Raw genomic sequence first — 26,842 nt, 5'->3', positions numbered from 1 at the left:
GACCAAAAGTTATCAGTAATAATTGAAAAGATTTCATAATCGGCCACTACCGCCGCAGCGATAGCGTATTTCGATTGCAAATCTACGATAAACGAAAAACAAATTCTATGACGATCATTGCGAACTGGTATGTTTCTAATCTTACAGTTAACCGAACCATTTCCATCCATAGCTATGTTGTATTTGAGCTGTAAATCAGTCAATAGTGGGACAGGATCTAATATTATTATCGGTAATTATCTGGTAATATCTGTTTAAGTGGCGCTTAATCATCCGATATCACATTGAAGCGATAGCGATTGCTGCCTCATTCATCACAGTGCGCTTCTGCAACTCAGTCAAACATTCCAGTGTAACTTGTGTTTTTTTTACGAGTAGTGTTATAATGCATAGAGGCTTCTGACAATGGTACGTACGAGAAAACTTTTCACCCTTCACAATGTTTTTGTGGTTTTGCTGTAAGGAATTCCCCGGTAAAATGTTTTGATAAGAACACCTAAGCAAACAAAACATGTTGCTTTCGTTCAGTTTGTTTTGCTTGAAAATACTACGTTTGCCTGATTAGTATTCAAGATTATGTACGTTAACTCCGAATTTACATGTCATAAAGTCGTTGCGAGCACGATTTACTCAATATTTGCAAAAAAAAGTTATCCTATCCTACTAATATTATAAATGCGAAAGTTTGTGAGTGAGTTAGTATGTTTGTTACTCCTTCACGCTGAAACGGCTGGACGGATTTATATGAAATTTGGTATGTAGATAGCTGGACATCTGGAATAAAACCTAGGCTACTTTTTATCTCGGTATTCCCACGACATAGGGATAAAATCTCGAAATAACAACCGCTGGGTTTAGAGTCATGAAATTTGGTAGTTAGGTAGCTGAACCTCTGGAATAACCCATAGGTTACTTTTTATCTCGATATTCTTACGGGATAGGGATAAAATCTTTAAATTTCAATTTTTCGTTTAGAGTTATAACTATGATAATTTACTGAAATTTAAATTGAAACTAACGTAAACGTACAATTTATTTGATTGCAAATTTCGATGAATTATTTATTTATTTACTCAAAATCAAATTAAGATAGCTTAATAAGTTTATTGTAAGAGGGAATTCAAGTTATGTTTTATCCATAATTACTTAACTGACTTCTAAACACATACATTTATATTTTAAAGCGATATCATCTAAAATGGACGTGTTTTGATGATAAAAAGATCGGCAACACTTAATTTTTTTCAATTAAGTATTATCATTAAAGAATCAGTGCTTTAAGCAGCTTAAACTACTGACTGACTGACTCGTCGCTTTATTACGAATAACTAAGACTCTGGCATGAAAGTAAAGTCATATGCCACCAATATTATAATTATTAAGTATATGATTATGATTGGTTTTTTGGAGTCTTTTTGTATTTTTTTATTTCAACTCCAAATTTGTTACTTTTACGGGTATCCCGTGAAACCATATCGAAAATACAAACTGAGACATGGATGCACATAAAAACCAGAAAAACCAGCGCTGGGAATCGAACCCAGGTCCTCAGCAATCCGTGCTGCGTGCTATAACCCCTACACCACCGCTGGACAGGAATCTAGACACGAATTTTTCCTATGCATACATATCTCAGGTTTTTTTCGATATTATATGATATTGGTGGGATGTGACTGTTTTACTTTCATGCCAAATTTAATAAACAAACAAACAGACTTATAAACATTCGCATAACTACTATGCGAATGTTTGTAAGTCTGTTTGTTTATTACCACCTCATCGCGTCTGAACCGCTGTACCAATTTAAATGAAATTCGGTATACAGATAGATGGTTTGAGTCCCGGGAAAGGACAGGATAGTTTTTATCCTGGAAAATTGCATAGTTCCCGCGGTAGTGATAAACGAATTTTTACGCAGACGAAGTCGCTGACATCAGGCTGTTTTAAGATACTTAGATTGAACTAATATAACATTGCTGTCTGACGATGAGCACACCACTTCCTTTTGAACCTTGCATAATAAAATTATCATGTTTTTTTTGCGCAATCAGAGAACAAAGTCTTAAGATAATCGTTTCATTATTTGACATGTATTAATAAATTAATGTCATTAAAATTAGAATAAAATTAGAATGTTGCAAAAGATTGTGATAGTATCGCAACGGGCCCTTGGCTGATAGGTCTGAAATATTTTGCGCACGTATTTGTTGCGGTATGACTGGAAAACTATTAGCCAACCATTAAATCATCCCGCGTCAATTGTCAACTGCTAAATTCCTTAGGTTTGGTTCTCTAGTCAGATTATAAATTCACTATTACACAACAAAACACACAAACACAGCATTGTACATTACACAACAAAACATTAAATTAAAAATTAACTTCATCTCATCAGTGAAGAATTCGTTTATTGTGCGCTCATGGGTATAATACGATTTTCCAGAAATTTATCCTGTGTCCTGTGTCTCGGATTATCTTCGTATCAAACTTCATCACGATCGGTTGAGTATTACAAGTGTGAAAGCGTAACAAACAAACCAACAAACATTCGTATTTATAACATTACTTAAGGATAACCACAATATTTCAAAATGTTCTTTTTAATTTAGATACAAACATACTTATAATCATTTAATCCTCCTGAATCTATTGTAGATACAAGTTTTATATTTTTACAAAGTCGATTTAAAAATAGTACATTGTTGTAGAGGCTGGAAACTAAGCAATAGATGTACGAGTCAGTTCGTTCGTCTATTGCACTTTTGGCCGAGACTAAACATTGTGTTTTCACGACTACTGCGAGGAAATAAAAAACTGCATTGCTCCCGCTGATTTTTGTTTTTCTTTACTTGTTTACGCAATATTTTTTTCAAACGAATCCGTTCTCAGTGGCCAGTTACTGAAACCACATATTTAAAAAATAAATACTATATTTAGGTCTGCGCTCACTAGGCAGCCTGGCTGCGGCAGCATGTTGAACATAACGAGGATGCACGGCACGGGAGCTGGCGCACTGGGCAGCCTGGCATTTCAGCCAGTGCAGTGCAGTGTGCGGCAGGCAGGCTCAAAAAGTTAATGCTGCTGCGTTTTTTTATACTTAAAAACATTTAAGAATTTGTGCATATGTTCTAATTGTCGTTTCAGCAGGAAAAAAAATCTAAAATACATTCCAAAAAGTCGTATCTTACCATGAAATTAAAATAACATAATAATATACTTATATATTTTTTGTGCCGAATTTTGGTGTATAAATTTATTCTTTTTTTTCTCTAAATCCATATAACGATACGACTTGTTACCATAACGTGCTACATTGTTGTCGTGTTTGCGAGCCATAAATGAGTACAACTATTAGTGTACAAGTATAAGCAGTTTTGTGTACTAGATTTAGGTTATCTACCGGGTGTGACCTGTAATACGAGCAAAAAATTAAAACTTAGATCGTTCTCGTCAAACTGAACAACATTCTTTGAATTTTCCTTTTTTCATACAAATTAATTACTGCTATCAATGTACGCCATCCTAGAACCCAACTGACGTCGCCTGTCACGGTACAAACATCAAGCATTTTGCTATACATTGCTTCTTCGAATAAACTTAAAAGTGTAATTAAAATTAAAAAACTAATTATTTTTAAAAGTCGCTGAACTAATGTTGTTCAGTATGATCTATGTTTTAATTATTTGCTCATATTACAGGCCACACCCGGTATGGCTACATTTTCAGGCAGTGTCGTGAAAATTATATTTTCGTTTGACCATGTCGATCAGTGGTTTCAGAGTTTGCGTGGAAGGCCATAAGTAAGAATTTCGTTTTACGGCGTCTCCTTTAATTACTTCTCATGAATAATATTAATAAACTTAGATGCAATCAATATCAAAATGAAGACCTACCAAAAAGTGTGAACAATTAATTAGACTTCTTTTACTTCTTTTACTTCTATTCAAGATTGGAGCTAAATGTTTGTTATTCCGCGAATACACATATAAAGTTATACAAGGCTAGATTGGAAGTGGGTTTTTCCATGAAAAACACGCAAATATCGCACAGACAAAGCTATCTTGCACGTGAGGTCACGTGGTAGCAGGGTGATTAATTATTTCGGCAATACAACACCCAATTCAGTAAAGTGTACATTTCGTAGGAACTTCTGCCCAAGCCCTCTCATTCTGAAATTTACAAAGGGGATTGAAACATTCCGTTTCTTAAATTTAAATTTCCTATATTTCTTGTGAAAAATTACCGATTTTTTTGAGAACTTTTCCAACTTTTTGGAATCTTTCCGCAACTTGCACATTGTGATCAATACCTACTATTTCATACAGTGCTCGTAGATATGTAAACCGAAATAATTCCCCTAATTTTTAATAATCAGTTAAAAAGTATTAATACATTAGATAAGTAACAGGACTTATCTATCATGTTGTTATTATTGCCATTTTCACAAATAAGTTCATTTTACTAGCCTTGACTGACAAGCAGCTTCACACGCATCACGCGCACGATTATTAGAGATCAGTTAAACTGGAATTCCGTTATTTTACAAAATTCCCATTGTTTTCCAAAAATTAGAATAGTACATTGTGTCTTAAGGGCGGTAAATAAGGAATTACGAACGAGAGTCTATTAGAAGCCCGAAGTCGAAGAATGAGTTTCATGACAAGCACATTAAGGTCGAGGGTTTTATTTGGGGGGTTGCAACCAAGGTAGCCTGCATGTTACCACACTGTTTACGAGCAAGTGTGATGAAAAACATTTTTCATTTAGTTATCAAGATTTTAAAGTTTTAGGATTTTAGTTATGAAAATCCCGACCTCGTGGGATTAACGCTTTAAATTGTAGCCAGTGTGTTTGTCCAAAGATCCAGCCATCTGCATATCAAAACTCATCTAAATCCGTATGCACATATACTTACCTACACACAGACGCACACACACACACACAAACTTGCACATTTATAATATAAGTCAGATTATTATGCATCGTCATCACTCCACACTCCGATGACTTCTACAGTGCCCTTAGTGTAAGTTTTCGGTTACAAAATACGTCTCGATCGCGTTCGCGTTAAAATCCCAATTTGTATGCAAACACGAACAGCGCCTCTAGCGGAACGTTTGCGATGTTCGTGTTTCCATACAAATTGAGACTTTAACGCGAACGCCATCGAGACGTATTTTGTAACCGAAAACTTACACTAGGGGTACAGGAAGTAAGACAACGTGTCAAGCAAATTGTCAGAGACTCAAAAACGAACCTCGATCACAAGCCGGAGATTTCCACAGCTGATTAAAGGCTTCCTACTAGTACGCAACAGTGACCAACAACTTGCCACTTGCGTTTACCGGGGTTGTCCTCCGGTTCGTGGTTCACATTATCATAATCCATCATCATCATCACAGCCTATATACGTCCCACTGCTGGGCACAGGCCTCCTCTCAGAACAAGAGGGCTTGGGCCATAGTTCCCATGCGGGCCCAGTGCGGATTGGGAACGTCACACGCGCCATTGAATTGCTCCGCAGGTTTGTGCAGGTTTCCTCACGATGTTTTCCTTCACCGCAAAGCTCGTGGGAAATTTCAAATGTACCTCTAAGTGATGGACTAATAGTGGGGCGGAAAGGGCGGCCCGCCCCGGGCATCTAGTCCCGGTGAGCCTCCAAATGCCACAAGTTCTATTTACCAAGTTTTGAATGATGCTAAAAATAATAGTAATTACATCAGCTTCTAAGGCTGGAGGGGTCTCTCATTCAGCTATGTCACCCCGGGTCTTGAACGGGTTTAGTCCGCCTCTGCCCAACGGTATACAGGGTGGCTCATTTAGATCGGTCAGTATGAGAAAGTCTGATCTGTTCTTAGGAACTATGTCATCGATTTTAGTGATAAGAAAAACTGCATTAAAAAAATGTACAGACCTACTCAGAACGGGAATGAAATACAGTTTTTTTGAAAAATAAAATTTATATATAAATTTACCCGGACGGGTTCGATTCCCGAGCTGGGTACGAGTTTTTTTTAAATGTATGAATGCAGTTTTTCTTGTTAATTACTAAAATCGATGACATGGTTCCTGAGAACAGAACTTCGTATGTCTTATAGTTTCAGACTTTCCCATACTGACCGATCTAAATGAGCCACCCTGTATGTAACATAATAGCACTATCATAAAATAAAGTATTGTGTACCCAGGATGACCGTTCCATGTCGCGGACGACTGGCTCTGTCGTGTTGCAAGTGGGAGCCCTAGAACTGTTGGCGAGGTATTCTATGAACAATGGACGGGCAACGAGTGTACTTTCATCGCTGCATGAGTTCAGAGTGCAAGAAGCCGAACAGGTCGGCGGCAAGCAATGGAACTGGAAATACCTGAGGGTAAGCGTGGATTTCAAACACAATAATCACATTAAACGTTTGAAGTAGACGCAATCATAATTATGCAATTTCAACAGATCATATACACGTTGATTTTTAATCGGTGATCGATCAGGTACCAAGTTCTAATTCAGTAATTGATAGCGGTCACGTTTTATTAATAATTAATCTTTTTTCTGTAGCAATTTATCTTTCGAAAATTACTTTTAAAATTATTATTTTTTACTTTTACTTTACATGGTCATTAGAATGGGCTTACTCTATGAGCTTATTACCTTATGCTGAGTGGGGACCTATTTAGCGTCATGTATGTCTTTATCTGTTCTATGTTTGTTCCTATGTTTGTTTTATGGCGTTAAATAAATGTATTTTCTTTCTTTCTTTCTTTCTTATAACCTCTTTCAAAAGCTTCATACTTTACTTATAAGTACCTACCTAATAAGTTGTCATTGTCAAATGCATAACAGTCGCGAATATTGTCGTTAGATTTATGAATTACGGGGAATTCCTCGTAGGTATCTACTTCACTGGTTTTAACAATATATTTAATTGTAATTCATTAAACAGTGACGATATTGCATGAAACCTCCCCTATTAAATTAAATTTTGGCTGGTTATGAACATTTTTCAAGTCCTGATCACTGATTAAAAATCATCGTGCAAGCACTTAAAAACAACGAAATAAATTCAGTTTTATAATTGTAACAAGCTTTAGCTCATGCACATTAGACCCATTACATATACCTACCCCGTTATATTGCCATCATAATTGCCGAGGGTTGTTAAAATCAAAAGCATTGTATCTTGTTTACCTATTGATCTGCCACAATAAATACTAAAATAGAAATTGTGCACGATCTGTTTGCATGTGCGATTGAAATGCTTATCCTTTGTCCATGTTCATGTTATGTTCTGATAACAATCTTAAGTAGATATTTATGCATTTACTTCTCGCAATTAGTACTCAAGTTGTACATATTATGTGGAAACAGATCTTCAACAATAAATAAGTGAATATGAATATGAACATTTATTCCATTTACAAAATTTCGATATTAAAAATAATGAATAAATTTTGATGTCTTTGCATCCAAGTGGATACTAGATGGAAACTCACAGTAAGATGAAATTTTCCGTAGAGTCATGGTTTTTTTTTCTAAATTACCATAACAAGCCTTTTCTTAATTTTTTCCCCAGAAGTTACTTTCAAATATATCTAAGTATTAGAACATAATTTTACCATGTAGCAAAGTCTAGACGCTGACTGTCAGCCGTTCCAGAATTTACAATAAAATTTATCGGAAGCTGCGACTGAAAAAGATGCATGGAATATGAAGCTTTTTACGTATTTATAACAACAAAATCAATACATTTTTCGTGGATCCATGGGGTCCCAGCGCACACAAACAACTTAATTAAAGAAGTGCAAAAGCGCCTGGAGACCATTTCTGGAGACCTAAAAGTTGGCAGCTATATCTCTCGACGAATTGCCATCGCTATTCAATGAGGGCCAATGTATTCCACAGAGCCTGAAGACGAAAGTCTTCAATCAGTGCGTCCTACCTATTATGACATATGGCGCCGAGGAGTGGAACTCACGGTTGGGCTGGTCCACAAATTTAAAGTGGCTCAAAGAGCTATGGAAAGGGCTATGCTCGGTGTTTCTCTGAAGGATCGAATTCGGAACGAGGAGATCCAACAGAGAACTAAAGTCATCGACATAGCTCACCGGATAAGCAAACGGAAGTGGCAGTGGGCCGGCCATATCAGCCGAAGAGCCGATAACTGCTGGGATAAACGAGTTCCTGAGTGGAGACCTCGAATCGGCAACCGTGGTGTGGGACGCCCTCAGACTAGTTGGAGCGATGATCTTCGCAAGGTAGCTGGCAGTAACTGGATGAGAGTGGCCGAGGATCGTGCCGGCATTTTTTAGATTTAATTTAATATTAAGAGTTTAAGGTTCAAGGTACAAACTACTAAGTTATTGCTTTGTCATCGCGCTGCTCTGAACAATAGCAAAGTTCATGTCAATTGGACTAACAGGTACACGTGGGTAAAAATAAAAAAATCGATTCGTAATGTTTGTTGGCATTATCGGTGTTTAATAAACATGTTAAAACGATAACATTTTTAAGACTTTATTTTTGTTTCAGGATCAATTTCACCAAAAAGACTTAGAAGGTCTTTATAGAAAATATGATGACAAATTAAGAGAGTCTCTAATATACATTTACATAACCCTGTTAGTATTTTTTTCAACGATACACATATGTTTAGTTATCATTAGTACATACACAGAGGTGAGTGCACAATTACTTTATACCTAATAATTTCTCCGCGTATTGGCAAGCACAGCGTAGGAGGTCCACCAATGAGACCGCGACTGCATTCACCATCATTTTCTACCTTCATTCTTTACCGTATGACAGAAAGAAGCGGTGAAATCATCGTCATCATCCCAGCCGTCCCACTGCTGAGCACAGGCCTCTGGTTAAAGCCGCGGGTTCACGGTGGATCCAGGCCGCTTCCAAACGAAGCAACTGGAGGTATAATCTATGTGGTAGGCCCTATGTTAACAATGGACGTCCTACAGCTGATATAATGATGATGATGGTTTATAAAATCACAGTCTGCTGAAGTTCTGCAGCTAATCTTAAGTGTCTACTTACCATAGGTATTTACAAATTCAGAGAACTGTGGGTGGTCGTGGTAAAGTGGTAATGCCAGCCTTCCTTGTTTTTAGGCAAAACTCTGTTAAATTGTGCTCATGTGTGAAGTTAGATTATTTTCTACACGTGTAATTTTTTTCTCTTGAGGTAGAGTTGATTTATAAAGCATTATTAAGCTTTAAACCTACTTTTGTAGCTAATAATAGCAATGATTTCAATAATAAATTCAAATCTAATCAAAGCATCGGATCTTTTTAAATTATAGAAGATAATAGACTTTTTACAAAATCATCGTAAAATCTAAAGTAATCAAACGTTTGTTTAATTTTAGCAAATATTATGGAAGTCCACGTATTTGTCATTGGCGATGTACATTCTGAGGATAGCAGTGCCCATGCTATTTCTCTGCAAATGTTTCTACAACCCATTGAAGCAAAAATGGTTCTGGATACCCATTTTTGTAACGTTCGTCATCACGCTTGACCTCGTGTTTACCGGTAAGGGTATAATGTAGTCGTGAAAGAACATTTGGTATTGTAAAAGTATAAATGGAAGCAAAGGTGAAACTTTTTGCGATAGTCTTAAGTTTTGTTAAACGCAAGAACCGTGTTGTTTATTATTTGGCCGACGTACTGCCGATGAACAAAACTCATCTAAAAATGTATTTATCTTACCAGGAGGCAGTTGTGAGAAAAACTAAAGATGGCGCTTACTTGTAGCGCTTCCAATAACATAAAACCATTAATCATAGAGACGCACCCTCCTCCTAGGTCTCATATATTTCTGCGCGAAACACAAAAACTCTTTTGTTTTTCTATCCTTACAAGGTGAACTGTTATATTTTGCCTTATTGTGTTTACTGTACCTAAAAAAAGAAAGTGTTGAACGTCGGTTAATATCCTTAGAGAGAAACCTAAAAGTGCTTTATGAGTGGCGAGATTACAGTAAATACTACCTTACTAAAAAGCTTACCAAACTACATCAAATTTGATACTTTCAATTATTAAACTTGATGCAGATTCTTTGTCATCGAGACTATTATCATCGTTCCCATCATTGATATTACAATCTCTGTATAATAGATGTGTTTTTAAAAATATTTTTGTGTTTTTCAGACATCGCCGTCCCAATTTTCAGTGACTATGAAGGCATGTCACTACGGCCAGCCTATGCGACCATGGCCCTCCTCTCAATATACATTTTCTTACCAATGAGAAACAATTTCCTTGCTATTCTGCTGGGCATTCTAGTCAGTGTAATATACATACTTATCTTCGCATTAGTTACTTATATCGGTGATCCGCGTGTAGCAGTAGTGGTAAGTGCACTGATAATCCCAGTCTTTGTTTTATTGTTGGCTATAATAGTAAGCTTTAATAATCATACATATATGTAACTATGCTTATTTACCTTACTTACCTTCGGACAAAAATAAATTATAAGCAGACAATATCCTACGTGGAAAAAATATAAATGCTTCTACTAATAATATTTATCTCGATAACGATATTTTTTTTAACATAATAACAAACACACTTTTTACCCAACTGCCCGAAGGAGGGTTATTGATAGGTATGATCAATAGGATTATCGCGAATTTATTAAGAGTTTATGTTAAAAACTAAAGAAATTTATCTTATTTGTATCTTTCCTTCCTTTGCTAAGCTATTTTCACGTAGGTATAATTTTTCTAGATCACCTCCTTCGCCGACTTTGCTATACTAGCATCATGCTTGGGACCTTTCGTAAGTTCATGTTTTTATTCATTTAATACAGAACAAAATCCATTGACGAAAATAAAAATAAAAAATCACAGATTGACGTAATTGCAGGGATTATTCAAGAGATTAACCACAAAAGGATAATGCAAAAGTCGTTTTTCATAAATCATAATGTAGTCGATCAATCATCAAATCTACTCACACACTTAAAACACCACATGTAATTTAATGATAAAGAGCATGTAGAATGCTCAGGCGATACAAAAATAAATAATTTTAATGATTACTTTAATCCCTCGAAATCAGACACCTAGCTTGAATTCTTGCAATTAAATGCTATCTCATCAAAAAATATTTTGAGTATATTTGATGATATAAGGTTTGTTTAGGATCAGGTGCAATATGTACCACATTAATAAATTGTACTCACTTACCAACTACAACTATAGGCTATAGCTTCTCAAGCAGAGGGTCGTGGGTTGGCGCACAGGCTTCATAATTGTCGGAGTTTTTCGAAATTTATGTACTTAATTACATTTTAAATTTACCATGCGCGGATAAAATTAAAGGCGGGTGTGTAGTTCAGTCCGCTCTCGACCCGCCTGGGAACTACGGTCCAAACCCTGTCATTCAGAGAATCTCACTAACCAAACGAAATTGACCCACCGAGGGACTTATCCACGAAAATGTCGTAATGATAATGATTTCGCATTGCCTGACGAGGCACTCGTAAATCATCTTAACACTTACTCAGAGAAAGTTCTACAGTGGATCGCTTGTACATTTATCCTATCAATCCATCTTGATAAACTAGTATTAGTGATACTCTAGGTAACTTTTGTTAACCATTCAAGCTAAAAAAAAAACTGCAAGCACGGTGGGATGTTAATACTGCTTAGAGAAATACATAAATGATATACTCATAAATTATTTACTGAAAATCAGGAACTTCAAGTCGTATTTTATCAACTCCAAGAAAATTGTTTAATCGACTTATGTCTATAAATCAGTGTACAGCGCCTATAATTAGGTAACATAAGCAATCTCACTCATTTATCAATGTCGATATTCAATTCGAATGTCTTCTTAATTATCTACATACATGATGTTAATCTTTAAATGCTGTTTCAGGTTGCTTCGGATACACTTTACCTTATCGGCGTCAATTTGATGGGTGTTTACTTCAGGCTCATGAACGAGATAGTGACGCGGCGTTCGTTCCTCGACCGACGGGCTTGCGTCGAAAGCACGCTGCGTCTGAAGTTCGTTAAGGATCAGGAGGTATTTTTTACGCTTTAATCATCAACAATCAATTATTAATCCATATCAACCTTTAGATGCAATTGTACATACATTTAAGCTTGATATTAATTATTTTCTTCAACTCCTCATTGCATTCAGCGCTGGTTTTATTAAACTAAAGCTTCTAGAATTTTAAATTCTAACCAAATAAAAACTATTGTTTCCAGGAACGGCTTATGTTGAGTATTATACCTGAACACATCGTCTCAAGAGTTCGACAAGACATCCGAGCCATGTTTGTGGGAATTCAATCACACACCCTAAGTTACGCCATGAGATCATTCAAGTAAGAATTATTTTATCATCGGTTAAGGGAAAAAAAACGTTAAATTCGATTCTGCTCATTCAAAGTACCCAAGATACTATTAGTAAAAATTTGCAGGAATCTGTAACGATTTGAGTGAAGACCAAAAAGTTGCACACCTTAACACAGGTAGTTAAAATTATTATTTTTTCCATTGTGACACGAAAATTTATCATACATTGGTATGGATAATTTTCGTGGTACAATGTAAAAATGAATACTACCTAAATTTAACTAGGTACCTGCGTTAAGGTGTGCAACTTTTTGATCTTCATCCAATTAACTTTTTGCTGAATTTCCTTGAATTTAATATCTGCCCCAGAGAAGCGTGCAAAAATATCAGACACTTTCTATCGACCCTAGAGACCCCATAGAGTCGTATCAGATATTAATGCACGCTTTGTTATGGCACATATTGGTGCTGGTGACTGTATTTACTGTAGTTATAATATTTAATATGGGTCAGGGGCTAAGTGTAATAATTATAGCGCGTTATCTGCGATATCTAATGAAATGACATCCTTTTGAATACAGATGCGTATTATTTCCTAAATCGTGGGATTCCCTTAAGAAATATCGATTAACAACTTTGATTAGCTGTTGTCCTTACTCTAATCAGTTATCAACCCATGACTAACCGATTTTTGATTGTCACGACGTTAAGTTTTATCCTCTTTTAATGAAAGAGATATCGTAGGCCATTGACATTTTATTACTAATTTCGATGCATTTTGTACTTCCCAGTCTTTAAAAATTGGTATTGCACGCCTATTATTGATTTTGGCGATTTTGATCTTGCCACAGTTAACGTTTATTGACTAGTTTGCTAATGTCGGTTAGAACTCAACACAAAACGTCGATTTTCTTTCTCTTTCTCGTTGGAATCTTCGGGAAAACGAAGAAAACAGACGAATCCCAAGCGACATTAACATTCTGATTGTACTGTAATAAGTAAACTGATATTAAAATTGTATCTCTAGATTTGTAGGTTTTTGCTGTGAAAGTTCTCAACTTTCCGCGATAAAAGTATCTTATATCCATCTTCGGGTCATGCATGATCTATCAAATAATTAAATTTTAATTCAAAAACTTGCAAACAAACTTTCACATTCATATTTCGCAATATGATTTTACGAGAACTTAGGATTATAAGTATACCTAGCTCATTGATCCAGCACTGACGTAGATTTTGTTTTTATTGCATTGATATTTTAATCTATAATTTTTCAGCCAATTGTATGTTGAAGAACACGATAACGTGAGCATACTATATGCAGACGTTGTAAATTATACGAAGATATCAACTACTCTATCGCCAATGCGGATGGTGGAACTACTGAACGAACTGTTTGGCCGATTTGATGAAGCTTCTGAGGTACCGTTACGTTATATATATTATTTTATTTATTTATTATTTTATTTATTTATTTAAGGTTCACCAACAATTGTTAACACTCCAAATAAATACATCAGAAATTGCTGCTAGCATGAACATGTTTCACTGTGCGTCACAATTACAACGTAAATTGTACATGAGAAAAAAATCGAAGCTTAAAAACTACATTGGTACTAATTATATTGTCAAGAATAAAAGTATTGTGAATATCCCGACTTTTTGTCGATTACAAAACATGAAGAAAATAGAGCTTACATCATCCCTCGTTGCTCTTTGGTACTTCTAGAAGCAAAAAATATATACGACACTGGTACTAACACTAAGTATTGGTAATTTAGAACTATTGGCTGGCTTTATTACTTTATGACTATCGCATTAACACATATCAATGATATTGTTGCAATGTTATTGCATGAGGTCTTAAAATGTCGAGTTTTTAAATTAATTAAACTCGATTTTAACCATTATTTTCGAGTGTACGCTACATTGCGAAGCAACAAAATATCTTATCGTGTTGTTTAAAAATAGTTTTCTCCAATATGCTTTGAAATCTCCGCCTAACTATCGCAAGCATAGTACACGAAGTTCTTCCTTATAACCTGCCACAAATAAAATAAAAATGTATTTTCTCAAAAATGTCCGTAAAAGTTGACATTATTCTTTACATATCAGAAGGTGAAGTGCATAGTTTATGGTCAGCGAAAAATTAAAAAGTTAAAAAGATTGCAGGCGCGCTAGCTCGACAATAATGAATTAGCGCGCCTGCAATCAGTCACATTTTTTTTTAAGTTAAAAAGGCCATGGAAATGGTGGCACAAGTCGTATACAACCAAGTCTAATGGCCGGTATGAGATATTTTGTTGGAACTCCGGACTTTTTCTATTGGATCTGAAATAGCTTGTGGTGTTTTCGGTGGAAAAATACACCTGCAGTTTATTTTTAATGAATAAAGGCAGGAAAGCATAAGAAAAATATTGCAATAAAATTAAATTTTATAATGTATTTTGAGAAAAAGTTTATTCTATTTCAGAATTGTTCACCATTTTTGAGAAAAGCTTTATATTAGTCTCGGCTGGAATAAAAATTGCTGGCTTCGTATTAGTTAATCGGACTCGCAAGCTCGTCCGTTTAATACTCATACTCAGCCAGCAATTGCCTACTTCCAGGCCACGACAATAATCTACTATTGTATTGTATGAAATTTAATTACTATGCAGGTTTTTTACTTTTTAAATTCACGTTTTGACTACGGTAAGTCAATCTAAGCAGCCTGACGATCAAATTCCTTCTACCTTTTTTCTTTTTAAGTCTTAAGATTCAATTTTGGAGGAAACTGTGTCTTTAAAATTGTCTCGAACAGTTCCATTGTTTTTTTTTATTTTGAGTTCAAGCACAATTTAAGATACCAAATAAATAGTAACAAAATAAAATGGATGAAGTAACTAAAAAGCGCTCACTAGCGCTTTAAACTGTAATTTAGTTATACTGAGCTTTCTACAGAAATGACATTATGAGTCATGTCTTTTACATTTAAAAAAAAACAAGTATCGCTGGAAAGTACAAGGGCAACTTTTTAAAACCGTGCCTGAGCATTTAATTTAATATTTTAACGGTTTTGCTTTATTTCGTCGCATTAAATATTAGAGAAAAGCACTAAGTATACATGCCTCAGCGGAAATGCCAATTCGTGGATTCGTATTTATTGACGGACGAAGCGTAGCTCTGCTCATCCACGAATTGCTGTTTCCCGCCCTCGGCAGTAATGTACTATTTTTCGTTGTAAAAATATGTCATCGAATTTAAAGGGCTTAATCGCCCTTCTGATTATATTTTTTCAGGAATATGACGTTCTTCGAATAAAATTCTTGGGCGATTGTTATTACTGCGTGAGCGGTATTCCAAAACCAACGGCGCAGCATGCAAAAAACTGTGTTGATCTAGGCCTGGAAATGATTCATACGATCAAGGACGTCAGGTACGCTACAAAAATATGTATAGTTAATTAGCTGCCTAAGTACAAACATTTCTCTCTTTGGGGCTTTCCTTTAATACTTTACTAGCTTTTACCCGCGGCTTCGCCCGCGTGGAATTCGGTTATCACGCGCTATTCCCTCGGGAACCTCATTATTCCGGGATAAAAAGTACCTAACCTATGTCACTCTCTGGTCCATAACTATCTCCATACCAAAAATCACGTCGATCCGTCGCTCTGTTTCGACGTGAAAGATGGACAAACATACAACACACACACTTAGCATTAATTATATTAGTATATGGATTTTCGTCCCTACATTTATATAAGAAACATTTATGAAAACAAACTTTTACTTAATAAATGATCTAAAAGAGGAAATCAACTTGCAGTAAACCAAATGCATCAAGTTATTGCAACGATGTACATGATTTAAATATTTGGAGCGAGATTTACGAAAGAAATGCACGTACGAGTTACACAAGTGAATCTCGCGACACGCCTTTAGTTATATCTACCCATTGGTATTTATTGTATAGGCCGCCAGGTTGCCCGAAAAAATAGATTTATTATGTATTATTATTATTACCTGTACAAATTATGTAATGTGACAAGTTGATGAGTTTGGTTTACGTAAAGTTTAATAACATATTTTAGGAGCATTTAAATAAAAACTTGGTTATTAAAATCTATTTTTACTTTATTTATTATATTATTTTAATTCCATTACATCCCAAAAACATCGTGAGGAAACCCGCACAACAAACCCGCGAAGCAATTCAACGGTGTGTGTGAAGTTCCCAATCCGCACTGGGCCCGCGTGGGAACTACTGCCCAAGCCCTCTCATTCCGAGAGGAGGCCTGTGCCCTGCAGTGGGACGTATATAGGCTGGGATGATGACATTCCAAAAAAATATTCATACTAATGTAGTTCCTTGAGAGTGGTTTGGGTATTTCATCACAGCAGTGTGTGCTTGTGTTATGTGCTAAAATATTTCTAATTTCAGAGAAAAGCGATCGTTAAACATCGACATGAGAATAGGTGTTCACTCAGGCAGGATCCTAAGTGGATTGATAGGAATAAGAAAATGGCAATTTGATATCTGGTCGAAAGATGCAACTATAGCTAATAAGATGGAATCTACAGGAAAAGCAGGGTAAGACAACTCATGGTAGATTTGATATCGATACCTTGGGGCTCAAAGGTAGTAAAGGATATTTGGGCGTAAAGGCACTCTCGATGGCATCTTATACAGTTTTTTTTTCTCTATCGATCACCTGTGTTGTTTTAGTCCCTCAACACATTTATTTTAAAGAACAAAAAAAATACATTCATAATCATCAAGACAGTAAGTATAAAGTATGTTTAAAAAACACCGATATTAAAGCGACACATGTTTACACTCCCTTTATTGCCTCGAAAAAAATGTAAGACATACGGCGTAAAAGCTGTAATTTTTTCAAATGTCCTTTACGACCACCAAATATTTCACCGTTTATTTTGATTTCTTAAGACTGCAGCCGAATATTCTAACTTAATAAAGAGTGAACGTACGAGTGCTCATCACTGTCCCAATAGTCGCCATCTTTAATTTTATGTCATTAGCAATAGAGTTGACAGCAGTGCGCCATCTATTGGGCATTGTGTGTTGCATACTTCGTGAGCTCTTAAAAAACCTTCGGATTTTAGAAGCATACTTCGGCTATATTGACTATGACACGCGATCGTGATATGCGGTTCTGTTCTGTTATCAACTTGCAAAACTTTTCGAAGTTACCGTAAAAAGTTATGTAAAGTCGAATAACCATCAGTACAAAACAAATCTTATTGTAATAATATTACGCTTGTTTATCTTTTTCTAATTTTAATACAATATAACTTTTTGTCATGATACAAACAAAAGAAAATCAGCATTGTCGAATTCTTCCATTGTTAATTTAAATAGAGAACACCCCGCCTTACTTTTGTTTAATAACAAACTAAATAAATAAGTAAGTGGTGATTTAACTGCTCTATATAAATCAATGAAAACACAACGAGTGCACTCTTCGCATGTTTTCATTGCTACTAAGTCAAAAAGACAATTGTCATTTTCTACTACACGAATCCTTTCGATTTCCCCCGAAACCCGAAAGTTTTTCTAAGAGCTCACGGATTGTACACTTCGACGTTTACCTTTAATAGATATTCTAATTATGTTTCAGGAAAGTTCATATAACGAAGCAAACACTTGAACTATTGATAGATTTTGCAAGGGAATACATAATTGAACCAAACTTTGAATCTCAAAACGATCCATTCATAATTCAAAATAAGTTGGAAACTTATTTACTTTCGAGGCCAGAAAAAGTATGTTGTCGCATTTTTAGTCAAACATAATGAGTTTGACAATTATATTATCAACTAAAGCATGCCAAGATAATACCAACGAGGTTCTTAGAAAAAAACAATGAACAGTAACTTGGATGATTTTGATTCTAAGCTAATATCAAAATAGATTTTTGTGCGGTCCGGACGGGATTCAAACCCGCACCTTTTGTGGATACACCCGCTAGTCCTACCAACTGAGAAATCCGACCAACCGTACGAAAATCTTATCGCTTGCATACGCCAATAGTTTAATAATAGTATACCAGTAGTGGAGTAGTGCAATTGTGTATAGCACATCAGTGTCAAACTTTTGCTAGTCAAAAACAAATAACATATTAAAAATATATATATTTACAGCCCATTACAGAATACAAACCGTACCGACGTGCGTCTGTTGGCTTCAATAAGATGATCAAAAAGAGAGTAAGTCGCTTTTTCTTAACTTTTAAGGTATTTAATATCCCTAGCATTTACAAAATAACCCTACACTGTATTTCCAGTAGCGATCGGAAAATAAAAGTCAATCAAATTATCGAAGAACCACTACATTCATGGATGAAAATTTAGTGGAATATCAACAAATGTTGAAAGCAGCTGACGCCCAAATGGCTAAAGAAATTGAAGACATGACAAATGGCAAGTACGTAATACAACCGTTCTTTATTCTATTTTCTCTCTTTTGGCTTTTGTTAATTGTTAATTTTATTTATTTTGTTAATTGTTTTAGGGAGCACTTCAGAAAAGAATCAAAATTGAACCGGTTTACATTGATGTTTCAAGATTGTAAGCTTGAGAAAACTTTCCTTCTGCTACCGGATCCCCTTTTCAAATATTATATTACATGCTGTCTTGTGATATTCTTGCTGATAGTTGTTGTCAATACCCTAACAACTGACTGGTAAGTACAGATTATTTAAATTAATAGTCAAATTTAAAATAAAATAAAAATTTAAAAGTATTCCTAGCACTAATACATTTTTCATTACAGGTATTGCTGCGTTCGATGGTATTCATATGTTGTTATCTTCCTTCTTGTTTTCGGACTTGTTGCCATGCAACCTTTGACGTGGTTCCAATTTTTCTGGACTAAATATAGAGGCCTCGAACAGCCCCGTAACCAATTTTTACGAAGTGTTTACGATATATCGGAGAATATTACTAAGTCAGCAAAAATAAGGACGGCTATTTACCTGCTCATTAGTTTTGGATTAGCCGCTACATCAATGGTTAATGTTTTGGATTGCGTTGAAATCAAAACGGATGATCCTGAAGTAGACACTGTTCTATCTAACTGTGTATCTTCGTGGGTAATCTCTTTTTCCACTTTATGGTGTTCTTAACATTGTAGAATGTCAACACCAGATACTAATAGTTATTTCTTTTTCAGCACGTAACACAATGCTGGGGTTTAGCCTTGCTATTAAACTTCCTCTTTAGTAGAGTATTTTTCATATTCAAATGGATCGTAGCTGGTGGAATGACCATATTCTACTTGTGGGTCGTCTGGGAAATCAAAACCACTCTTTTTGCAGAAGATGCTACGTGGAATGTGGGCCTAGACCCCCGTTTGTCCCACACTCTCTCCGTTATATTTATCACCATTACTTTATATTGGATTGACAGAACTACAGAGTACAGAAATAGATTAGATCACTTATGGCAATTGCAGCTAACGGAAGAGCAACAAGAAGCAGAGACAATGCTAAAAGTTAACAATATGCTTCTAGAAAATATACTGCCAGCACACGTAGGTTGGTATTTAGTTTAGACCTTATTTTACGTCTAATTTTAAAACAAAGGATTACTTTTCTTCATTTGTTGAATATTTATTATGTTTTTCAGTTCAGGTGTATCTAGATTTAAACCGATCCATAGATGAATTATATTACGAGAAGTATGACAACGTAGCGGTGATGTTTGCATCGCTAACTGATTATAAACTCGGTGTAGAGGAGAACTCGGATGAGAAATTTATGTTGAGTATACTGGACGAAGTTATATCTGACTTCGACCGGCTACTTCTCACAGGCACCTCAGTATACAAAGTAGAAAAGATAAAGATGGCTGGCTGGACATACATGGCTGCATGCGGCTTGGACCCTAATCGAAGAGAGTCACTGGATTCCAGTTCGTATCATGACAGGCGCCAAAATACACCATACAACAGAGCAATAGTTATCACAATGGTTGAATTTGCTGCGGCCATGATGATGCAGCTGCAAAACTTCAATAGAGGATCGTTCCAAAGTTTCGAAGGAATGAATTTACGTATTGGTAAGTTAATCGATTTTTTATGGTCACTCTTGCGTAGATATGTAGCAGTAGCACGTTGCATGTAGGACGAAGGTATATGAAATTCTTACCTACTTATTATTTTTGTGAACAGGTATTTCTAATGGAGAGGTGGCAGCAGGTGTTGTTGGTTCTATAAAACCGCTTTACGATATTTGGGGCCATGCCGTAAATATGGCCTCAAGAATGGATTCTACAGGACAAACTGGAAAAATCCAAGTAATACTTTAATCAATTTGCAAATTTGACTATACTGAATCTAACAATAATAAGTTTTTGGTAAAAAAAACATTTTTGAAAACAAGCTTATTTTGCTGACTCTACTTTTTGTTAGCTGTACTTGCATTGTCAACCAATCTACATTTCCGTACCAAATTTCAAGTCGACCCCATAAACCATTGAGGAGTTCCGTCCTGCAGAGACGTGCCTGCTTGGACCACCAGGACGTCACTACCAGATTATTGCATTGTCACCAGATTTACATAAATTTCAAGTCAATTCGATCACTGGAAGTAGGTTAAATTGAACTTGCAAGATTTGACCCAAATAAATAAACATACAGGGCAATTTAAATAAAAGCGTGTAAAAAGGTGGAGTTAGTAGGAATATCAAGAAAGAAAGTCAAAATATATTTTTCATCACACTTGCTCGTAAACAGTGTCGTAACATGCAGGCTACCTTGGTTGCAACCAAATAAAACCCTCCTTAATGTGCTTGTCATGAAACCCGTGCTCGGTAAATGATTCATTGCCCGTACTAATTTTCTTGTCATGAAGCCCAAGGTCGGTAAATGAGTTTGTTACTGCATGGCGTCAGTGGTATCGGTATTTTTTTTTTTAATATTAGTTTTTCTTTTACAAATATACAATTTTACTCGCAAATGTAATGAAGTGATGAAAAACATTGTATGTCGCACGGACGGTACTAAAATTACGAAGATTGACTCATTAAAGCCCTCAGTCTTCGACTTCGGGCTTCTAATAGGCTCTCGTTTGTAATTCCTTATTTACCGCCCTTAAGACACAATGTACTATTACTTACCGTTTCTATTTCAACAGGTTACAGAAAACACAGCACGAATTCTGGATGAATGTGGTATCCTGACCATGTATCGAGGTGAAACATTCGTCAAGGGCGCTGGTTATATCAAAACTTTCTTTGTTCCGTTAGACGAAAACTTCGACTTAGTCAAGAGAGAAGTCTGCCCGAACTACAATGTCGGCCTAGGTTACAGAAACCGCTATTACAGTTCGCGTAACATTACTTCGTCGGAATCTGACTACGATCCTGATTCACCTACGTATGCTAGAGAACTTTCGGTTTATAGTGATGACCATAATGAAGTATTGTCATTCACAGAAGATATAGACAACATAGAAGAAGAAAATGATATTGACGATCAGTTAACTGCAGTTACTTCAAGCGATGCTATTAGTGACGATACTTTATCAGCATCATCATCAGTATCAGAACCAGAATATCTAGAAACTCGTTGTTGATTTGAATTTGGTAATCTCTCTCTGGAAATATTTGTTGGTTAGAGTGATGTGGTCCTTTTGAATCCACCAAACGGATAAGCGGGTCTAGAATTAAACAATTTTCGACAGTCTCATGTCATTTGGTAACTACCAAAGTGTAAAGTGAAATGAATAGCAAATGTTAACATTGTTAGGTACTAGTTATAAGATTTTTATTAAATTAATATAGTATTTATTTTTAACAGTTAAAACACACTTTCTTTAAATTATTTATATTTTTAAATAGCTCATGTCTTCACGGTTACGCCTTTTTTTTCTTTTAAACATTTAGTAACATTATATAAAATATCAAGGTGATCTGTCCCTACTTCCTTGTTGCATTCTTCGAGAACTTTTCTTAAATCGTTTCTTTGTTTCTTTGATACAAACTTCACAGCTTCATCTTCTATGAAATGACCATCCTTTTTCACAACTTTTAGATCATCAAGAGCACAGAAAAGCATCCTCAGAAACTTTTCGTCTCTCTTTGATTCCTTGTTTTGCAGTCTCGCCAGGACAGTTAGGTCAAGCCCGTATTTGCTGGTACATTTAATTGCACTTTCGAATACTTTTGCAGTATTTTCGTTTTCTAGTTGTAACACCTTAAAACAAATTATTATATTAATGTATATTCAATCTAGATCACAAAAAACTATAACTAAATACACTGAAAGTATTAAATTTTCTTATGAAACAAATTCATAAATGTCCCACTAGGTAAGTACTATAATATAGCTATTTTGATGAAACAAGTCTAATTAGCTCATAATAATAGTAAATTTATACCTTAAATTTTAAGGACATAATAAATAGCTGCCGGCAATGTTGAATAATCAAAACTCGTTTAAGGGTCAATGAGAACGACTTAGAAAATTATCCTCACTGATATTAGTACTCTAAGGGGCTGTTTCACCATCCATTGATTAGCGTTAACCGACGGTTAAATGTGAAGCCGTCTCCGTCTATTAGAACAAAACAGATAGAGACGGCATCACACCTAAACGCCAGTTAACACTAATCAATCACCATCCACTGATTAGTGTTAAGTGCCGGATAAATGTGATGCCGTCTCCATCTATTCGAACAAAACAAATAGAGACGGTATCACATTTAACCATCACTTAACACTAATAAATGGATGGTAAAACAGCCCCTAAATAACATAATTTTCAGGGCAGATTGTATTATTATTTATGCTTATGTCGTTTTCTTTTACATTATGACTAGTAATTTTCCATTACAGATAACTCTCACATATTTAAGAATAGTTCTTTTTTCTCTTTAGTATATAGCCTATACAAGGTGTTAATTAAATAACTAAAAACCTGAGACACCACAAAAATATTTTTACATTTTAAGTTAGTTGATTGCATTAATTTTTGAATGCCTTCATTATTTTAAAAGATAATCATGTGTTTTGCTAAGTCAGTAATTCTACTTCATTTCTAAATCTACACTCATGATTTGTATTTTGTCAGTTGCGCTTTGACGTTTTTAGAAGAAATAGTTATTTGTGTCACAAGGGAGCAAAATTATGTATTTACGGCGAGGGCGTACATTGAATCCAGAATGTAGCGAATGCAGGTAAAATGTTAGAGGTACAAGTTTTTTGATAAATAAAAAATCATGGAATAGGTGACGAAAATTTTAGCATTAGCAGCCTTCATTCTTTGTCGCCGATACGCGTCTTACGAATTTTGTCTCCTATTTGTTGAATTTTAAATTTGTAACTGTTATGTATTGTTAAGTGCGAGGTGTAAATCAAGCCTTATGGTAAGCAAAGATGAGTACTAAGATAGAGCATGCTTGCCTAATACCCGTTCACCCTAAAATCATCCTGTTTTACGGTATCTACTTAAATAGTTACATGCAAGACCGGACAACAAACATTTATATTTTTCACTCATGTCTGCCCTAATCGGGAATAGTACTCTAAACGTCGATTTTGTTCATATCAATAAGTACGCAGTTGAGACGCTTCAAGTTCCTACTCAGATATCTATTTCGGTTAGAAACATGCAGACACAGTATACTTCTACCTTAATTTTTTTAAGTTCTTCATTAATTTTAAACAAACTTACCATTTCACTTGCACACTCCAGAACGAATATAAAACAAAAGATTGCTATGTAACGCATTTTCAGAAAATAAAACGTTGAAGTTATTAATTATTAAAAGTCTCCTCAGGTCTCTTAGTCTCACGGCCTTTGAAAGTTAAGTGAGCTTGAACCGAGTCAAAGGTATTTTATATAGGTACGTCATCTACGTCAGATGTCAAGAGGATAAATAAATTGATTCTGTCCTTAGCCAGATAAAAAAAAATGTTAACGACAAAACTTTACGTTAATCTACATAATACAATACCTACTTATCTATGTTTATCGTGGATAGTTACACAATTGTAATATGTCATTAAAGTAGACGGCTGATGTACACGACGGATACACATTTACACATGGTAATGTTTTATCCCGTATGTACCTACTGTATTTATGTTATGTTGTACCAACATGTTTCATTTACTTAATTGGTTTACCCTTGAAATTTCGACAAACTTTTAATCTAATATCAGTTAAAACTCAACGTTTCCTATTTTTTCATTTCTTCGAATATTCATTACCTCGAATGATTAAAATAAGTAGGTAGTTTTAAATCACCGATTTTTTCTTTCTGGAAATATTATTTAATAGATAGTTTATTTGGCAGAACTTCATTTCATATTTTATTATTTCATACTTTTTTGAATGAAATTTATTGATTTATTTACTCGTATTTTTGAAGCGATTTATTTTTGTTGGGGTCGCAGTTCCACACTAACCTAACGTACTTTTCTGGTAGCGATTAATTTTTGTTGGGGTTTCAGTTATAGCTTAACCTAACCTACTTTCCTGGTAGCGATTAATTTGTGATGGGGTCGCAGTTCTAACGTAACCTACTTTTTTGGTAGCGATTTATTTTTGTTGGGATCGCAGTTCTAACCTAACGTAACCTAACCTACTTTTCTGGTAGCGATTTATTTTTGTTGGGGTCACGATTCTAACCCAATCTAACCTATTTTTCTGGTAAGTACCAGTTTATTTTTTTAGGGTCACAGTTGTAACCTAACCTAACCTACTTTTATGGTAGCGATTTTTTTTGAGGTCGTTGTTCTAATGTACCTATTTTCTGGTGTTTTATAATAATACTTCGAAGAAATAATCACCGATACTTAGTTGTTTTGTCTCATGAATATTTGGTGAAATGCATTTTTAAGCAAATAATAGTCCTTGTAATTACTGTTGTTCTAAGAATTGTTATAATATGTAATGAATAGTCGATGAAGCAAAATTACTGCAAAAGAAAATATTAGTATTGAATATTCTATGAATTATTTTTGATGAAATGGAATTAGATAAATAGTTTCTTGAAATTTCAAGGGGCACCCACTAAAATTATTATTATAATATTTACTAGCAGTTATCCGGGACTTCGTATTCGTTTATCGCGGGAACTATGTAACTTCCGAGATAAAATTATTCTTCGTCTTTCCTAGGCCTCAAACTCTCTATACCAATAGGGTTTAAATGTAAAAGTGGGCCAAACAAAAAAAAGCACTCACATTTACATATAATATTAGTTAGGATATGAGAGTAACTCATTTTAAGTAGGTACCTAACACAGTTAATAAAAAAATAACGTTGAAAAGGAAAACTTTATTAACAAATCGAATATTAAATTCATTTTTAACAAAATAAAACTATAACAAGAATCAATACAAAATACGCCTCAACACCGTCACCTAATAAATACTTAAACTGTAATCGGCATAAAGTCTTAAACTCAGATACATGACATAAAAATTCAAATTAAAACACAACATGCGTAGGAGTAGCACGATAGTAGCACTTGAAAACTTCGAAAGCTGTATCGGCAGCGTCTCTTCCTTTCTTAGCGCTGCATTGTTCTAAAGCCTTTTTAACTCCCGCCTTGTCCGCACCTTGAGGCAACTTAGACAACGCTACATCGACGTTTAGTTTTCCATCATTGTTGAGTATTCCAGCCTTTTGGAAGAAGCAGAACGTGAACTTTTTTAAACTTTCGTCATCCTTGAAATTCCCTTTCTTCGCTTCGGCCAGGAGCTCAGGTTTGACGCCGGACTGCTTCATACATTCTACTGTATGCTGTTGAACTTTCTCTTTTTGTGTTTGTGACAACTGGACATTCTAAGAAAAAGTAAATAAACATTTATTAGTACAATCACCAGCACCATTATCTGACACAGCAAATTTATATATCTGATACGGGTTAATTAATTTCTAGGGCCGGTAGGACGTAGGAGTAGGTGACTGTAAAATAATAATATTATATCTAGATTCTCGAGAAAATCTTATAAGTTAGGTTACTTACTTTGGCATAAGCCACAGCCAGGACAGCCAATAATACGATAAAGGTTCTCATTTTGCGTCTGTGGAAGTGTTTTTCCAAAGCAGCTAATACGAATGAATAAACTGAGAATATTACAGCTCTTTTTATATAGAACACGAAGGAAATCTAGTTGTATTAAAAATGCTTAAAGGCTCTAGGAAGTAAATATTGTGGATATCATTACGATAGTATGTCAGGGTTTCCATCTATCCCGAGGTTCGAGAAAATAAGATCGACTGGTACATGCAGATCACCTTCTTACTGTATTTTTAGGGATCAGTAGAGTTAATGTCTATTACAACCGCAATAAGTAGGTATATTATATAATCGGTATTGTACTTTTAGGGTTCAGTACCTCAGTCGGCAAAATTGGAACTCTATGGTACTGGTAGCTATAACTTTGTTGTCCGTCCATCCGTCTGTCAAGGTCCTTTTCTTTTTCAGGAGCGCGCAGACGTATCAAGCTGAAATTCTAGGTATCAAATACCCCTTGGAGCAGTGTAAAATCATACTTCTAAGTCAA

General features: G+C 35.2%; 3 protein-coding genes across 4 annotated transcripts; 1 reads left to right on the top strand and 2 right to left on the bottom strand.

The window, feature by feature from the left end:
• Positions 1-320: 320 nt before the first annotated feature.
• LOC141437845 (adenylyl cyclase X E-like) lies at positions 321-21,972 on the top strand. Of its 2 annotated transcripts, XM_074101376.1 has the most exons (20): positions 321-408; positions 6,189-6,371; positions 8,525-8,671; positions 9,372-9,537; positions 10,156-10,358; positions 10,735-10,785; positions 11,893-12,042; positions 12,231-12,349; positions 13,598-13,742; positions 15,602-15,738; positions 16,743-16,892; positions 17,941-18,085; positions 18,464-18,529; positions 18,610-18,746; positions 18,834-19,004; positions 19,095-19,413; positions 19,494-19,857; positions 19,949-20,380; positions 20,493-20,617; positions 21,457-21,972. In XM_074101376.1, exons 1-20 carry the CDS (start codon positions 406-408, stop codon positions 21,895-21,897), a joined length of 3,654 nt encoding a protein of 1,217 aa, XP_073957477.1. In that variant the 5' UTR covers positions 321-405; the 3' UTR covers positions 21,898-21,972. The 2 variants fall into 2 exon arrangements, with proteins under 2 accessions (XP_073957477.1, XP_073957478.1); XM_074101377.1 differs by lacking the exon at positions 10,735-10,785.
• Positions 21,973-22,071: 99 nt separating this feature from the next.
• On the bottom strand, positions 22,072-24,178 carry LOC141437873 (uncharacterized). Its single transcript, XM_074101428.1, has 2 exons — positions 23,997-24,178; positions 22,072-22,517 (listed from the first exon to the last, which is right to left on the bottom strand). Exons 1-2 carry the CDS (start codon positions 24,051-24,053, stop codon positions 22,164-22,166), a joined length of 411 nt encoding a protein of 136 aa, XP_073957529.1. The 5' UTR covers positions 24,054-24,178; the 3' UTR covers positions 22,072-22,163.
• A 1,414-nt stretch (positions 24,179-25,592) lies between these two features.
• LOC141437874 (general odorant-binding protein 56d-like) lies at positions 25,593-26,842 on the bottom strand. The gene is made up of 2 exons (XM_074101429.1): positions 26,302-26,842; positions 25,593-26,117 (listed from the first exon to the last, which is right to left on the bottom strand). The coding sequence occupies exons 1-2, from the start codon at positions 26,350-26,352 to the stop codon at positions 25,761-25,763; spliced, it is 408 nt and encodes a 135-aa protein (XP_073957530.1). The 5' UTR covers positions 26,353-26,842; the 3' UTR covers positions 25,593-25,760.

The sequence above is a fragment of the Choristoneura fumiferana genome, chromosome 18 (genome assembly GCF_025370935.1).
Source record: "Choristoneura fumiferana chromosome 18, NRCan_CFum_1, whole genome shotgun sequence".
Classification (NCBI taxonomy): domain Eukaryota; kingdom Metazoa; phylum Arthropoda; class Insecta; order Lepidoptera; family Tortricidae; genus Choristoneura; species Choristoneura fumiferana.
This window is presented reverse-complemented; position numbering and strand designations above follow the sequence as displayed.

Excerpts from the sequence above, each read along its gene's own strand:
- LOC141437845 (XM_074101376.1), top strand. Across the intron at positions 6,372-8,524 it reads GGAACTGGAAATACCTGAGG|GATCAATTTCACCAAAAAGA; the intron begins GTAAGCGTGGAT and ends TTTTTGTTTCAG. Across the intron at positions 16,893-17,940 it reads GAATCTACAGGAAAAGCAGG|GAAAGTTCATATAACGAAGC; the intron begins GTAAGACAACTC and ends ATTATGTTTCAG.
- LOC141437873 (XM_074101428.1), bottom strand. The coding sequence starts at position 24,053 with ATGCGTTACATAGCAATCTTTTGTTTTATATTCGTTCTGGAGTGTGCA. Across the intron at positions 22,518-23,996 it reads TGGAGTGTGCAAGTGAAATG|GTGTTACAACTAGAAAACGA; the intron begins GTAAGTTTGTTT and ends ATTTGTTTTAAG.
- LOC141437874 (XM_074101429.1), bottom strand. The coding sequence starts at position 26,352 with ATGAGAACCTTTATCGTATTATTGGCTGTCCTGGCTGTGGCTTATGCC. Across the intron at positions 26,118-26,301 it reads TGGCTGTGGCTTATGCCAAA|AATGTCCAGTTGTCACAAAC; the intron begins GTAAGTAACCTA and ends ACTTTTTCTTAG.